The 17,658-nt window shown below is 41.9% G+C and overlaps 1 protein-coding gene across 1 annotated transcript in view; it reads left to right on the forward strand.

The window, feature by feature from the left end:
* The window catches only part of ABHD12 (abhydrolase domain containing 12, lysophospholipase), a 37,486-nt gene that overhangs the window by 13,393 nt on the left and 6,435 nt on the right, over positions 1–17,658 (forward strand). Inside the window, exons 2-5 of the mRNA XM_068186019.1 lie at positions 6,884–7,008; positions 10,504–10,609; positions 12,757–12,876; positions 15,672–15,702. Coding sequence (XP_068042120.1) covers positions 6,884–7,008; positions 10,504–10,609; positions 12,757–12,876; positions 15,672–15,702 — 382 coding nt within the window. The remainder of the gene's footprint in view (positions 1–6,883; positions 7,009–10,503; positions 10,610–12,756; positions 12,877–15,671; positions 15,703–17,658) is intronic.

Below are 17,658 nucleotides of genomic sequence, written 5' to 3' on the forward strand. Positions count from 1 at the left end.
CTGGGTACAGTCAGACTATGGAGTGCTGTAGCTTTTCTGGGGCTGGGTCTCTGCTAATGGAGGCTTGAATACCTTGCTTCATCCTAACTTTTATGGTAAATATTTAAGAGGGTTTGCTTAGTTTTTTATTCATCTCTCTCTCTCCCACTTTTCCATTGATGCAAATAGGAACATTTAGCTTTAGCCAGATTTTGAGATTTGGGTAACTTTTTCTGTTTCTGCTTTGTGGCCAAATTATTCAGCTTTCTATGTATTCTGGTAGCCTTTTTTTTCTGTGAAAAATCACTGTTCAGTGAGCATGCAGCTAGTCTGATTTGTTGCATGAACCTGGCAAACTTTAGCCCATTCAGCTCAGCTCTGGGTCAGCAGAGGGAGTTTGTGAAGTGTGGGCTGTCACAGTTTGCCAAGTGTTTGTGGCAGGAATTAAGCAGCCAGCTGTGTAAGGTAGTGTGTTATTTCTAGGATGAGGAGAAGGGACTGGGTGACTTCTTGGGATCTCCTGTAGCCTCTTTGCTGTTCACGTATCTGTGGCAAGACTAAAACAGTCCCTGATTTAAAATGCTTATTTTAAGTTAAGTGATGAACATTTTGGATGCTACAGTGACGACAGCAGTAGGATCAGGTATAAACTTGCCTGTTGCATCTTCTGTACATTTGAGGGCATAGAATAATAGTATACCTTGTTTTAATTGACTGATACTTCCACACAACAGATCCAACAGCTCTTAATGCTTGGGTTTATATGCAGATGGATTTGTACTTTAATTATAGAAGCTGTCCAAGAACAAATAAGGTACCCAGACTTTCCTACCTCATCTCAATAGCTGGAAAATCAGATTGTCTTCTGAAACATCAAAAAGCAAACTGTGTCTTTTACAGACATGGCAGGTGTCAGTAACAATTAATTCCACTGCTGTGTGCCTGAAAAATTGCTGAGTCCTTTATTCTTATAAAAATATGTTCTGCATGGCTATATGCAATAGAGTACCTTCATTATTTTGAATAAGAGATACTTGTGTTTTGGCCCCAGCTGTCGACTCAGCACCACGCAGCTGCTTGGAATAATCACATTTTAAGACTAGTAGTTGTCTTCATAAGCAATCCAGTGATTGTTTCAGAAAACAAGCACCATCACTTTCAATATTCCTCCTTTCCTACTTCTTTCCCCAGCTGTGTATGCTGATCCATGATGCCATATGGTCTGGAATATCCTTTTGGTCACTTGGGGTCAGCTGTTCCAGCTGTGTCCCCTCCCATCTTCTTGGGCACCCCCAGCCTCCTTTCTGCTGGGGTAGTGCTATACTGCAGTTTAGTTTTTGAAAGGGAGAATAGAATATTTCTTCAGACAGAGCAAAGGTTCAAGATTTTAAGAAACTTCTTGTAAGAGATGGCAAAAGAATCTAGTAGAGCTAATTTTCTTTTAATTTTCCAGATCTTTCCAAGAGCAAAAGTTTTCAGGAACTGGTTGAAACTAAAATTCTCTGAGAATGCAGTTTACCATGCAGCTTTTGTACATGATATTTTAGTTGTTTTATGAAACAAGTTGGGGTGTGGGGGGAAAGAGCAATGCCTTTATATTTGTCTTGTTTCCAGGATTGGTGTTTGTTTTTTTTTTTTAGATGTTTGCTTAATCCCTAGAATAGGAAGACGTGTTTGGAGGATTTGATTTTTCTCTTTGTGTTGTTTTGCAGTGAACTCATCCTCTTCAAGGGATCTTAGTGCCAAAGGGAGGGTTCAGTCACTCAGATGCTAAGAGTTCTGGCAAATACTACCGTTTCCACTGGCTTTCATGGATTCAGGGAAGATCTGTTTTCAGGATTGGATGAATTTTCATAATTCAACCTCCCTTTTCTCTATACAGTACCTACAGTGAAGCAGAATTAAGAGTTGTCTGCAGCTTTCATTGAGAATTCTGTATAGCAGTGCCCAAAATAGCCCAAAATGAGTGATGTGATTGCCTGTTTGCCCATGCAGGTTTGTTCACTGCACAGAAACCAGGAGAGGGTAAACCCTTGGACATGAGCATCTTTTCAGTTTGCATTGAGCTGCACATAAAGCAGCTTTTGCAGCAAACCTGTAGAGTTAAGAACTCATATTAATCTTGCAGTGGAAAATTACATTGTTGAGTGTTGCTGCTCAAGCTGTCCAAAAGCTGCTGGTACCAAGTCCAGATGGAGAGGGGAGACACTGCCTGTGAACTCAAATTCAGGAGCTGAGAGGCTGTCTCTGTGTGCAGATGAAAGGCTGATAGGTTTCTTCCTTTTCTTTTTTAACTTTTTTGACAAGGAACAAGTGAAATAAAATGAAAGCTTAATAGGATTGGGTGGCTCAGGTGGTGGAGGAAAAGGAGACTGGATGATCTCTTAGGACCTGCAAGGGGTCCTGTGCAACACCACTGTCCAGGCTTTCTGCAGAAAAGGAAGATGAGTGTTCTTAATGATCCTGCCTGGGCTAGAAACCATCTCTTGTTCAAAACAAGGCTAGCAAGGAGAGCTGAAGGCTTGCCAGGGACCTGATGTGTGGACTGTCCTGCCTTTTGCATGGCTGCTGTATTGCTTCTTTGTGCCCCTGTATGCCTTTAGACTCCATTGCAGTTTCTAAGTTTAGAATAGGTTGTTTTGGGTACAACTCTGTTTACCCCCAAAAAATCTTCCCAGTCCTTTAAATTTCCTTTGGCCCTCATTTTTTTGAATCTTTTGCTCATGTCGTTATCTACCTCCTGATTTTATGCTCTTGATCCCTGTCTGAGGTTACAGATGTGTTGATTTAAAAAAAAAATGTTTTCTGTTAGGAAAGTGAGGGGATATGTTCTTGTTATGCCATGTATTTTTTTTTAACTCTACCACCCAAAAAGTCACTTCTGTCACCTGGTGATCAGGAGGTGCCTTGTGTGATCAAGGTCTTGGCTTTCCACACCCTGTGCTCTAAGTTCCTGCTGGGAGAGCTCTGCTCATTTGCAGTTTGGTGAGCTGGGGACACGAGGGACTGCAGAGCAAGCCAGAGTGACAGCTCTGAAAAACAGAGCCTCATGCTCTGGTGTCTGCAGGCGTTTCACCCTTGCCCCAGGCAGATCACAAATGGCACATGGGTTGTGGGTGCGTTTGTCTATAGATCCTTTAGGGACTGCAAGCACAGCCTGTGTGTGTTTCTGATAAATGTTGTCCTTGCTCTGCTGCAGCTCTGACAGGATCAGTTTTAGTCTCTTGTTTCACCCTTGGCCTGCCCTTTCACCCTGCTAGAACATCTGATCAGGAGATGCTAATGGAAACACTCCTGGTGTAGAAATGATTCAGATGATCTGCAGGAGAAATTATTTTAATCTGAATCTGGATGCAAGAGCATGCCACAGGATTGTGGTGATTGGGCATTGCTCATGAAACCTCCCAAGTTTGCTGGAGAGGAGGGGGCTGCACTCAGGAGAACCTGTCAGAAGAGGACCCCCAGCTCCTCCTTGCCAGCCAGATACTCACACTGTGCCCAAATGCAAAATGTGCTTGTTCTGGGTGAATGTGGGACCTTCATCCAGATGTAAGCTACGAGGAAAACCTTCTGCTTCTGATGTCACACTTCCAGGAGAGACTTCCTTCTGTCAGACTTACGTATGTATGAAGAGGGAATGTACTTTTCCATGGTCACTTCAGGAAAGTGCATGAAGCAAAAACTACTTCATGTTTTGCCTGTGTTTGGACAGAACCCAGTTGTTGGGAAAAAGCCTTTGGTAAATGCTGGGGGGGAAATGTGGTGCTAGGGATTTTGTTTTATTTTGGGCTGACTTAGGGTTGAGTGTTCTGTGTTGTGTGAGATGTTTTTTGTTGTTTTGAGGTTTTTTTAGACATTGCTTTTATTGTTCCAGGAAATCAATTTCTGATATTCTTAAATATCTTTAGTTTGCAGCTGCTTATTTTCTACATCACTTGTATTTTCCAACTAAGACCTGCTGGGTTTTCTGGTGAAAAGGTGGTGACAATTATGTTGCTTTCACCTGAGCACACCAAAATTTCCTTTTGCAGGGCATATACTTCCTGAAATAGCTTTTCTACCAAGCAATAGGAGTTTAATTTAGCAAAATTGCTCACTGAAGATTTACCTGATAATTTCATAAAGTCTGTACTTCAGTGTATATTCTTTGATTTATCAGGAGAAAACCTGTCTGGTGGATAGAAGCTTTGCCCTGGTTACATTGTAAGTAGACATCTCCCTGGAGATGAGGTGTAAATGTCATGTTGCTGATTAGCATCTGACATGGGGCATGGGAGCAAAGAAAGGGATGCCTCAGTTTAGTCTCCAAAAGGGAGAAACTGGAATAATTCCTGAGCTCTGACAGCATCACTTGGACAATGTCCTCCTCAGTGTTTTCTGTTCCTGGTTCCAGCTTTTGGCTGGGCTGTGAGAAGTGTTTTGCCACCCAGATCTCTGAAGAGCCCCTGTTTTGATGTGCTCTGGTTGTGCCTGGAGGAGTTAAGACCTGGCTCTGTTGTCTTCCTAAGTAAGTGGGGTTTTTATTCTGTAGGAGTAAAATCCTGGCATATGCAAAATTCCCCTGGGAGAGTTCTTGTTGGCTGCAGCAGGATCAAGGCCCCAGGCAGGAAAACTTGCTGGGAAGCCCCATCCTTCCTACCTGGCTGCTCACCTGTACTCTGGTTCTTACTGGGAAGGTGGTGAGGACAGAGCATCTTGGTTTAAGACAATTGAAGGCATGGACACTCCAAAACGAGTTACCGCCCCTTTTAACTTTAACCTGTCCCTTTTTGCCAATAAGGAGAGATGAATGAGAGTAGATCTAAGTGAAAAAATAACTAGACAAAGTGTTTTAACAAAACCACACACTTTTCTCATTGAAGAGAGCTAAGTTACATTTCAATTGCTCAGCAGTTAAATGTCAGCTATCCTTTAGTGATCTCCCTTTGTCTTCCACAAATCCATTCCAGCTATGAAAATAGGTGTCAGGTGCTGATGCAGGGGTGGCTGTGGGAAGCTGGGGTTAATCTGAGAGTAGGGAGCAATGATCAGCTCAGTGATTAGCCCAAACAAAATGTTGTGTGGGTTTTTTTCCCAAAGTTGTAGTCATAGGTGGGTTGGTCTGAAGTTTTGGTACTCACTGATGTTCTTCTAAAGCCTCTGTTTTGTATAATTTCCTCTACTAGTTCTTGGCTGTTTCTGCTTTTCTTACTTTAGGAAACTGGGCTTGAGGTGTGGAAATGTCACTGGCAGCCTTGGAGTTCTTTACCTCTTCATTGTCAAATTTGCTGTGGGAGGTATAAAAATCTGTTGAACCTTTCAGCGTGGGCTTGTTGCAGCCACAGCTGGGTGACAATGTCTTAATAATAAATTTTTCCCCTTCTTGGAAAATGACAGTTACTTTAGCCTGTGAAAAAAGGGCTTTAATTTTGGTAGTGTTTCTGAAGACCAAAATGTGGTTCCAGGGTGAGAGGAGGCAGGCAGGCACTTGTAGGCATGTAGTAGTGTGGTGAAAGCAGGTTTTGGATGAATGAGAGGATATCCTCTTTACTGTGAGCACCTTAGCAATCATGCCAAAAACTGAGGGGGAGTGGGGGCGATTGGAATGTCTCTTTTTTTTGCTGTGCTGAAAAAGCATTCCTGAGAATCTTGGCTTTTGGACCACAAAAGCTATTTGGATTTGAAAATTTTGGTGCATGATTAAACTATTTCCATCCCAGTTCTGTGTGTACACTCATTTTCCTTGTACAAATGTGTAAAAACCAGGTCTTTAGGCTCTCTATTTGATAATTTCAACTAGCTGACAATGGCTAAACCCTCTTAGCTCTAGTCTAGAGCAAGTTTAGTGTGTCAGCTCCAAGAATTGCCAAATGGGAGATTAATAATTTCATGCCTTTTGGAAAAATTGTTCTCTGATTTCGGCTGCCTGCAGTTCCCAACACTGAGAACTGTTTGCTCACTGGCATGGAACATGATTCTTGCTCAAGACTGTCTGCTGAAAAGGAACAGAAATTGTTCTGTTTGTCTGGAGGTTTCCCATGGATTTTAGTTCTTGATTGCAGGGCTGCTTGAGAAACCTCACCTCGGTGCACATGAAATGTTGGTCAACTAAATCATTACACCTGCACCTTTATGTAAACATATGTGCATATATAGACACACATGTGAGTGTGTATTTGGTAGTTATTCTGATACAATAAAGGGAATTTTGAGATACATTGCTTAACCACCTGCTGTGTATTACTTTTTCGCTTGTATTTTTTTATTGTTGGTTAGGATTTTTTTTTTTGGTAGCTTATTCTTCCTAAATCAGAATGCTCAAGAGAAAATTGAGATACAGTATTGGGGCAATTCTTAGAAAATAATGGTGCAGATTATGAAATGTATTGTTTTTTATAACTTAGAAAGACTTGCTTTTCAGGGCATTGAGAGGTAATTCTTTTAGCTGGACAAGGCAGAATGTCTGCTCCAGTCTGTACATGAGATCATTGTAACTTTATCAGTCTCATTATACGTAGTTCCTCAAAATATGTGAAAATCTAACTGAACCAAATCTGATAGTGATCTAAATGGGAAGTATAGTTAGGCTACTTTTTGGAGATGAGCATGTGATATGCATTCTAGAGATTCTGAAATCTGTTAAGTTAGCAGGAAAAAAAGCTCTTGTTACAGAGTCTTTTAAAATGTAATCAGTAGGGAGATTCTATTCCCTTTTTCTAAGCTGTATGTCATCAGCTGGTATTTTGGTTACTTCTGCTTCTCTCAAACAACTGAGACTACACAAACTGTTTGAAATTAGGTTTTGTTTAAAGTGTAAATGACCAGATTTTCAAAACCACCAAGCATGCAGATCATTGTGAAAATTTCTCCATAACAATTCTGCTGTATTCAGCTCTGTATTTCTATTTTTTTTTCTTTTATACAGGCGATACGGATTATGGTTTCGATTGAGGAAGTTAATACTCTGGTTGCTGGGAATGTACATAGCCATCCCATTTCTAGTAAAACTTTGCCCTGCTATTCAGGCAAAGCTGGTCTTCCTAAACTTTGGTAAGTGGCTCGGTGGGTGAGGGGACAAGGGAGGGGTATCTTCAGTTTGTTTGCCTTCACTTTCACCCTGCATGTGAACAGCTTGTGAAGGATATGGACTTTCACAGGTTGTAAACTGCCCCTGACTGTGGTTTGGAAAGCATGCTGTGTGGCCCTGGTGGTTGCTGTAGCATGTCTTTATATAAACAGAGTGACCAAACTGAAGCTAATTTTGAGCCAAAAGAGTTTTCCTTCAGGAAAACTGCAATAGGTCAGATGTGTTTTTCTGAAGGGTTCCACACAGTTGCATGAATAGACAGCAAGCAAGTGAAATTAAACCCAGCAATATAAATTTGCATTTAAACCTCACTTGCGTTTTATAATGAAATTTTGAAAAATATTTTCCTCTCTGTCGAAGCTAGGAGGACCAACTATGGATATATTTTTTTTTACATAACTTGTCTAATTTTGATTGCATGCTTTACATGTTCTCACACCTTGGATCATGGCTGCTGTGAAGTGTGCACGTGTGCAGGGCAGCTCTTGAGCTTTGATTGTGAGAACTGACAGCCACGTAACCTGAATAGTGCAGGTTTCAGTGATTTTGCCTTTGCAGAGTTTTGTTAGGTGTCACTGAAGCTCCTGCCTCTGCTCATTGACAAGTGACCAAAATAATTGTCCTGTAGCATGTTCTTATTGCTGTATTGGCCAGGTTTCCTCAGTATGGTCTACACCGTGTTTAGAGTCAGGACAGAGATTTCTAGGGAAATTGTCCAGAAACCTGCCCTGGAGGTGGATGGTTATGAGTAGTATGGAGAGTGGGAGAAAATGGACCAACTTTTAAAGGAGTATTCTGCTCCAGTGGTTTTGGAAGTTTACCCATGAACAAATACAAGACCGTGGTAAAATGGTGGGATATTTGGAAGCAAATCACCATGGCAGTTCCAAAGAGGGGGAATTTGCTGCAATGTCTTGGGCCCTGGCTGCTAATTATTAGACACTGCTCATTACTGGACAGCACCCTCAGGGGGAGGGGAAGGAAAGCAGGGCAGCAGCACTGTGGCCACTCAAACTGCAGCTGAACCAGAGCTGAACCTGTGCCAGGAGCAGTCAGCCCTGCACAGAACAAGAAATCCAAGACTAAATCAGTTTGTGTAGTCAGTGATGAAGATAAAGCAGGGTCCTCACAACCAGAGGAAGAGGCAGGGCCAGAGATAATCACCTGGTCCCTACTCCCAGGTGAGCTGGGAGCTGAGTCCTTGGTTACCTGGCTGCTCCAAGGAAACCAAGCAATTAGGCTTCCTGTCCCAGGATGCAGGCATTGGCTGGGGATTGGGAAAAGACCAGAAACTCTCAGCATCTGGAAGTGGCTCCTGTCAAGCACAAGGGAAAGATATCTTTGCAAGGATGACCTTTTAGTGCACTGAGATAAGTGGGACACCATGGAGCAAGGTATCCAGTACCTGAGAGGATCAGCTGTGCTGGAGGTGATCTGTAAGGATTCAAAGAAGGAGCAGTTCCCTGTAAACCCAGATGGCATCCAGTGTGCACAAGCCACGTATTGGAAGTTTCTGTGGAGCACACCAGTGTTCTGTGTCAGCTCATTGGCACTGATGTCTTGGAAAAGAGGAGACCAAATGGTGGACAATGTGGCTCCCAAACTCTGGCTTGTACGAAGAAACCATCTCCTCCCTGGTATGGGCCTGAGTCTCATCCATGGAAAGAATGTCCAAGGAATTAAAAAGTTTAAATTAAGGAAGAAATTTAAGAGGACCAAATTAAAGAGGACCACCTCAAGGAGGAAATGCCCCATGTCCTGCCAATACAGACCAGAGTCTCTGCTATTGGGAGCAGGCACTTCCCTGCTTGGGAGAGAGGGTTCACACCACGAGGCACGCTGTGGTTTGACCTGCCATGATGGTAAAATATCAGTGATGCCACCATAATGCAATTTTCTTCATTCCTTCAGTCGCAGAGTGCAGGCCACAGTTTGCCTTTACCTGGAGAGGTGTACACCTGGAATTGACTGCCCCAGAGGTGGAAACACAGTCTCACCATCTGCCATGGACTGATCCAGACTGCACTGGAAAAGGATGAGGCTCCAGAACACTTGCAGTACATTGATGACATGATCATTTGGGACAATACAGCAGAGGAAGTTTTTGAGAAAAGGGAGAAAATAATCCAGATCCTTCTGAAGGCCAGCTTTTCCACAAAACAAAGTAAGGTCAGGGGTCCTGCCCAAGAAATTCAGTTTTTAGGTGGCAAGATGAACATCATCAGATTCCAATGGACATGGTGAACAGAATACTGCCATGTCCCCACCGACCAGCAAGAAGGAAACACAGCTTTCCTAGGTGCTTTGGGTTTTTGGAACATGTATATCCCAGAGGAGAGCCAGACTCTGAGCTCTCTCTATCTTGTGACATGGAAGAAGAATGGTTCCAAGGAGGGCCTTGAACAGCAGCAAGCCTTTGAACAGATCAAACAGGAGACTGTCCGTGCAGTAGCTCTTGGGCCAGTCAGGACAGGACAGGATGTAAAAACCATGCTCTGCTGCTGGGGAGAATGGTCCTTCCTGGAGTCTCCAGGGGAAGGACAGAGGAGGTCCTTCCTCTACCTCCAGCAAAGGTAAAGACCTGGAAAGACTCAAGGACAAACCCTGGGGTTCTGGAGTTGGGGATACAAAGGATATGAGGCCTGAATTTGTGGTTGACCACCACAAAGGCACAGAGAAGTTGCATGATTTTCCCAGAGCACTGGTAGAAGTGACTTGTGTGCCTGTCCAGACCTCAACTGCAGAACCTGCTGTCCTTTTGGAGGATCCAGGGCCCTCCTGAGATGCAGCAGGTTGTGATGCCATGCATGGCTTGTCTGGAACTCTCCCATATGCTTTTGCATAAGAGCAGACATGTGCACAGATAAAGAGTTGCAGTCTGAGGGCGCACATTTGTCAGGTTAACATTGGCTATTGTCTGCATTGGTTTTTATGTCTGTGATGTTTAACAGTTTTTTAGAGGGTAAGTGAAGTGAGATTTGTCTGTCACCATCATCAGGATTTCTTTTTGTGTCAATAGCACAAAAGCTTTGGTGTGTTAATTGCTGTACCACTAAATCTCAAGGAGACAGACTTCCGGGTTCTGCTGTAGTGGAGCTCCATTTTATGGGAAAAGACTGAATCCAAATCAGCTAACCCATGCCACTGATGCAGCAGTGATTTACAAAGCAGACTGGACAGAGGTGGTTAAATGTTTGTCAAGGGAGGCTTTGTCTCTCTTCCCCACCTTCTCTTAATTTTAGCCTGTTCCCTGTTTTTTTTTGGTGGCTGCCTCTGTCTTCTCATCTTGCTTTCTTTGCTGTTCATGTTTTAAATCACAGCTGTAGCAAATTCATCCTTCTACACAAAAAGGTCTTCACAGCACAGTGGACCAGCTAGTACAACCCTCCAGTGCTTTGGTTAAGCAGTTTTGTAAGAAAATAAATGAAATTTTTTTTCTTTCTCTCTTTTCATTTCAGTGAGGGTCCCATATTTCATTGACTTGAAAAGACCACAGGATCAAGGTTTAAACCACACCTGTAATTATTACTTGCAGCCAGAGGAGGATGTAACCATTGGAGTCTGGTAAGGAATCCAGTTTTGTACAGTATGTGCCATGCATCTTTATCCTTCTCTTTGTTCTAGATGTTGCCTATTCAGTCTTTTTGCTGTGTATGCTCTCATTTGTGGATGTTTGTGTTTTCCTCTGCCAAGTGACCGAGTTCATGTTGAAAAGTATGCAAATCTCTGGGGCTCATCTGAGCTAGGATCAGTAATGCACAAAACACAGTCAGACAACCTGTGCATTTAGAGAAATATCAAAATTTGGAATTATAAAGGTTACAGGTCTGCATCACTACAAAGATCCTGCCTCCAGATCAGACCAGACCCATGGAGTTAGATATTTTGTCATTCAACTCTGATTTGTATTTTGTTTTGCAAAATACATGTGGGGGAAGGTAGGAAAACAGATCAAAGTGTTCAGAGTAGGAGGAAGAAAATTCTGTTCATAAAACATATGTAAGATTTGGAGAGTGGGTGAGAACGGAACACACAGTTTACACTCTTCACAAAACAAGTGACAGTGTCAGAGCTCATTTGTCGTTTCTTTTTCACAAAGATGATTTTCTGGTCCCAGGTAGGGACAATTCATTTTAGCTCCTTGTTACCCTGGATCGTGTCAGGTATGGAGGGAAGGGGTTGTTCCCTTAATACAGGCAGTGACGTTCAGTTTGTGAAGTGCAGGATTTGGAGTTTTCAGTTGTGTGTGTACCTTAGATGTGTCCTTTAATGCAGTAGAGATTTTCTCTTCACAGGGTGCATAACCTTTAAATGGGCTAGAGATATTCCTATAACTATCATTAGGACATTTTCTTTCCTTTAAGTACATTTTAGTGAATGATACATTTAGAAACTTGAAAACTTCAGTCTTTCCAGGATAGGCTGATAAACAGTGGTTTGATTCTTTACTTGGACAATTAAAATTCTACCTATTAAGCTGTTAAATAAGTTTTTTTTTGCAGTCTTGAGATTTGTATTTTGTTTGCCTTGCAAGTTTACTGTGTATCTTTGCTTGTGGTGGCAATTCAGAGGCTGTCATCTGTCTCGATATTTATGGAAGATTTTCAAAAAACTTTGGAACCTTGCTTTTAAGAGCCAGTGCAAGGTCTTGTGTTTGGTACATTTATGAAACAAAGTCCTCAGCCTGCTTTGTTCATAAGTTTGCAAAAGTCTTGGGGCGCAGAACAGTTGAATTTTTGAGTCTCAGTTACTGAGGCTTTTTACCTCTTCAAGACCTTGGTGTCTGCTGGCTGCACACAAGCAAGTAGACTTTTTACATTGCTTTCCCCCTGTTAGTTTGTCCTCTGAGCTTTACATCTGGGGAGGATTGGTGTGGTAGGTGCAAGCTTGTCTGCCTTTCAGGTAAAAAGGCATGTGAGTACTTCAGTTACTTCTGATGGCTGTAAGCCAGCCCCCTTCTCAGCAACTCAGATGGTTATGGGCATGTACTTGCTTTGTGTTTGTATTCTAATTATCCAGTTTAATTGCGTGCCTTCTGTTCAGTCTGTCATTCCTCTTTCTGTTCCACCAGTGTTGAATTCTTTCTTGCAGGCCACCTACGTACATTATTTGCAGAAGAACTGCTGTGACTTAAAAATTCCTGCCTCTTGTAGATTGTAACTTTTTCAGCTAAAATGTTACACCTTCAAGAACCTTGTGCCTGAAAACAAAACATATCTTCTCAGAGCCTGGACGCCTCCTTTTCCTCAGATTGGCTGTAAAGTCAGATATGCCTCTTAATCACTGAACATTCTTTCCAAGCCCAGCTGCCTTTGATTATTCTGTACATCTGCTGACCTTGCAGTGAATCTTGTTTATGGTATATAAGTATGTTAATTGAAGTAATTAAGTGCCATAAAAGCTGAGGAACTGTGATTATTTTGCCAGAGCAGCGGGAAGTTCAGTAACTGTGCCTTTGAAGTTCAATGCCTTGCACAGACAGCCCTATGTTTTGAAGGCAGTGGTGATGGAGGTGAAAATGTAGAAATAAGTGTAGCCACTGCCTTTACAATTTGACCATTTGTCTGTTAATCAGGACAGTCTTATGAAAAGTGTGTGTGAGGTGTGTAATCCTGAGTGAAGGAGCTGAACAGGAAATCTCAGAGTTCGAGTGGCAGACACTTCAGTGTTGAGTAGCAGCAGGACAGTGTAATTTTTTCTTCTGTTCACAGGCACACGGTCCCTGCAGCCTTATGGAAGAATGCCCGAGGGAAGGACCAGCTGTGGTTTGAAGAGGCTTTGGGCTCCAGCCACCCTGTAATCCTTTACCTGCACGGCAATGCAGGAACAAGGTGAGGCAGAAAACACTGATGGCTTTGTTTCAGGATGAGTTTTCCTGGCTTGTCGCAGCTTCAGCACATTAAGAAAGACAAGAAAAACTCCTTAGGGGCTGTAGTGATAGGACAAGGGATAATGTTTTTAACTAAAAGAGGGTTGATTTAGATCAGATACAGGGAAGAAATTGTTTACAATGAGGGTGGTGGTCAAACACTGGAACGCGTTGCCCAGGGAGGTGGCAGAGGCCCCACCCCTGGAAACATTCAAGGTCAGGCTGGAGAGGGGTCTACGCAAATTGATCTAGTTGAAGATGTCCCTCCTCGTTGCAGGGGATTTGAACTAGATGGCCTTTGAAGGTCTCTTTCAACCCAAAGTATTCTATGATTAAAACCAAAATAAAATCTAAAATTAGTTTGGTGCTTCTCCTTTTAAAAGAAGGCACATACATTTTATGGAATTATCCCTCTCCATTATTGACTGTGGGAATAGATTTATTGCAGTTATCAGAGATATCTGATGTTATAGTTTACCTTGTATCCTCTGCTGGAAGCCAGGAGGCTGTGATCAGAAATAATTCTTTTCAGTATAGTAGCCTCTGAGTTGAGACATGGGATGGTATTAGTGCTTCTGTATATGTGACTCACAGGCATTAAATAAACCTTCCAGTTCCTTTTGTGAGTTTATTTTGGTAATTAACACATTCTGAGGAAAGAAAATCAGAAGGAAAGAGGAAGGTTATGTGCTGATCTTGTTTCATTATTGCATCTGTCCAGGACATTTGTCTGGACCAGGAGCACTTCTAAAAGTTGTAATTTTATACTTGACCGTTTATTGGCTAAAGTAGTAGATTAGTTCTCTGTACTTTGTTGCTGGATGCTAAAAACCATTAATGCAGTGTGTAGATATTTCTCAGGATCATGTTCTTCCTGACACCTGTCCACATGTTACAGTGCTTTTGTTTATTTATTAGAACGCTGTCTTTTCTTTTAAAAATATGCATATTACAAAAGAGTGTTTCCCTTGCCGAGTTCTGAATGCCATTTCTTGGGATGTTTTTTCTTGATTGCGTGTTCTTCTGAAGCTGATGTCTGCCCGTAGATACTCTGCAAGAGCAGCAACAAGTTCCATGATATAAAGAAACTGTTTTAGCTGTGCTGGTAGTGAAGGTCTGCTAGCTTCTATATCACAAGAACATTTTTCACACCAATTCTTGTCTCAGCAGTGCGCTTTTCTTGGTGCAAGGGCACTGTGTGGAAGGTGTGTGCTGCAACCCAGGAAATGCATGAACAGATGGGTTTTTTGCAAACTGCTCTTGCCTTCTTGTGCTGATGCATTGCAAGGTTGAATCAAATGGTTGCATTGTTTTTCAAATACTTCTTCACTTTTGTTTTTTGCCTTGATTGGGTGTAGCCAATGATACTAAGGGAAGCTGTTCTGCAGCTTAATGGTGGCTGTTTGGGGCCAGTATTTCTGCTGTGTATGTATTGATTAGATTTCCTTCTCAACTCCCCCAAGTGCTACTGAGATAAAGGACTGAACTAGGGATCAGTTACATATTTCCCATTTCTCTGTGCTCTGGAGGAGCTGGAGGTGTCTTGGCTTTGCCATTTCAGATTTAATGTATGTTGCTGTATGTTTGTTTCTGTGCTGCACATTCAGTTGTTTGTCCAAGGGCTGCTTTACTGCTGCAGGCTGCATTAACCATGTGTAAAAGGCACTGCCTTGGCTTCCTGGTTTGACTTGAGTGATCTGGGGCTGAGGCAAAAATGTTGTGTACTCAATCCCCTTAGAAAAAATTCCTGTGTTACACTTCAAGGAAAGAATGAAAAAGCACAAACGTGTACATGTGAAAGGTGGCTTTTCAAGCAAGTGGATCATCATCTTCAGGCTTGTATGATTCAAAATTACTTACAAGCAACCCCTTGCATTTTGCCCTGAGTGTTTTTCACTGGATTAGGTATTTTGTAGCATGGTTGGAGCTGACAGGTTTTGGCTGGCAAGTGCATGTGCTCTTACAGGGAGATCTGGCGTTTTGCTTTAGAGGCTGCACTGACAAAGCCAGTCATAGTATGAAAGTTTTAGAGTTTTCGTAAGTGCAAGAGAACATTTACTATAATACCAACACTAGACTGAGTATGGATTAGCCATGTTATGTTGTGTATATATTTTAAGGTATGTAATAGCACACTCATATTCCTTTCCATTGTCTAGGTTTCAGTTTATATTTATAAAAGCAGATTCTTTCCCTGGATTTATTTACAGTGTTCGGTTCTGCTTTGCTCACATTTTTGCACATATCCTTTCTTTCCCTCTGCTTGGAGCCAAGTGAGAAAATCTAAGGGCCACCTGCTTGGCTCAATGTCAGGATTTCTGCTGGGAGCATCAAAGTTTTGAGAGTTAGGGCTGCTGGCAGGGGCAGCACTTGTGGCAAGAGATCAGGGTAGGCAGAGCAAAAAGGGACAGGCTGTTCTGGATGTATTATAGGCTTTGGAAAAGGCAGATAGCAGGGTGGGTTGAAAAGTTCTTTTTTACCTGCTGTGAGGCAAGATTTACATGGAGAAGTTGACTTCAAAATAATGTCCTGCATAGCTCCACAAAGCCTGACTGTCTCCTTGAAGCCTGTGACAAAGTATTTATGGTGTTTCTTATGTCTGGGATGTTTTTGTTAGATTGCCTGAAACAATTGGGAAATATATTTCTGGAAACTTAAATGCTCAAATGTGGTTGGTTTGGGATTTTTTTGGTGTTTGTTTCTTTTTGGTTTATGATTTCCTTTTTTTCCTCTCCTTTTTTCTTCATCTGTCGCCAGAGGAGGGGATCACCGGGTGGAGCTTTACAAGGTAAGTGGCTCCCTGTCTTGTCCAAACAGCTGCATTAACATCTCAGGTGTGCACAGAGTTGAGAAGACAGCTCCAACAGCCCACTGCCAACAGGTACAGCCCTTGGGGCTCTCAGTGTCCTTCCAATAGGAAGCCTGTGTATGGGAAGAGGCTCTGTAAGCTGTGAGCAAGCACACTTCTCCCTTTTCGAAGATGTTTGAAAGGCTTTTATTTGCTGTTGTTAACTGCCAGCTCCAGCTGAGCTAAGCAACATACTTTCTGGGAAAAATCAAAAGTTTTATTTAATTACAGCCCAAATTTGATTGATTAGTGTACTAATTTAAGGTACCATTTAACAGCATTCAGCTTGGATTTCCCCTTTACTCAAGGCACAGTGCATTTGTATGAGTGGTGCCATCTCAAGTGCAGAAGGTTTTGTAGAAAACCCAATGAATTCCCCAGGTGTAGCACTATGGTATGAGTTATATGAGAACACAGCTGCTTTGAGTCTTTTGTCTAATGATTTTGGGGGTAATTTATTTTATTAAACTCTCTTTTGGCTGAAATTCCCACACACAATTTCTTGATCTCATGTCACATGTTATTAAAAGAGACATAATTGGTTTTGCTGGTTCATTTCAGAGAGGTCTGAGGCTGTTCTTCTCTTTATTTGTGTCAGTGTTGGCACTCAAAAAGCTTTATTGCAATTCAATACAAGATCCCCTGCTGCAAAATCTTTTAAATTGAGATTGCTTAGAAGATAGTGTTTAGCAGCCCCAAGGAGGCAGGTGATACTTCATTTCCTTTAAGAAAAGAAAGATGAGCTAAGTTGCAGAAAACTGGTTGAGGAGACTGTCGTGTATAGTGATCTATTTTGTCATTTTTCTTGGAACCATCTGTGCTGTGATGCATTTTGTGCTGGCCAAGACAGACAGAGGAGTTGGTTTTGATTTTGATGGACAAGAGTAGCAGTGCTTCAGAATATACAGACTTGGTGTGTTTCTGTGTGTACATACACAGAGAACACAGTTTACCAAAACCCAAGGTTTCTGTTCCTGTGTCTGGTATTCTTTGCTTCTGAGAACATCCAGACAAGCTGCTTAGTTTGCCTTTTTCAGTCAATGTGAGCACGCACATGGGCTTAGCAGAACCACTCCAGAAACTCCAGGTTTGTGTTTATTCCAGCAAAATGAACCAGTTTGGGATGCTGTCCTTTTTGCTGGTGCTTTTAATAGGCCTTCAACACAGCCAACACCTGAAACATTTTTGGAAGACAGGTGAACTCTCAACAGATTAAATAATTTTTAATGGCCTGGAAAAGGTGAGATTGTATATGATATCTTAGCAGTAAAATCACATTGTAAAGCTAAAAAACCAAACTTTTCAGGAACAAACTTCATCTTTTGCATGTCCAATCAGGGAATTCAGTGTGTGAGTGAACATCTAAAAATGTCATATAGTGATTCCATTGGAAACAGCTGTCCTGCAGCATCTAATTTGTCTGGTGGGACAATGGAAGTGCTCTCTCCCTTTCCAGTCATGTGCCAGTTGTCTGTGTGAGCTCCACTTGATACTGTATGCCTCAAAGTGGTTTTGAAATGTTTAATTGTTTATAAATCTACCCAATATATGTAATCTCTTAAAATTGTGCTACAAGTAATGCTCACTTGACAGGTGTAATTTCATTTGTAGACTACAATGGTCCCAGTACCACTAGGAAGGGTGTTGGTTTTATATTTCCTCTTTAGAGTATAGCATAATACTAATATTGCTTTTTTTAAAAAATCATGTATCATACATAGACAACAAGAGAAACATTTTATTCCTTTTGTAACTTTTTGTTGATTTTTGTCTACCACAGAGCTGTTAGGTTCGTATCAAGCAATGGTAGCTTGGAATGCTTGTGTTGGTTTTGCCAAGGCACTTTTTCCAAGCAAGTTGTTCTAACATGGAATGTTTTTACATACTTAGAACATA

Source organism: Anomalospiza imberbis, chromosome 3 (genome assembly GCF_031753505.1).
Source record: "Anomalospiza imberbis isolate Cuckoo-Finch-1a 21T00152 chromosome 3, ASM3175350v1, whole genome shotgun sequence".
NCBI lineage: Eukaryota > Metazoa > Chordata > Aves > Passeriformes > Viduidae > Anomalospiza > Anomalospiza imberbis.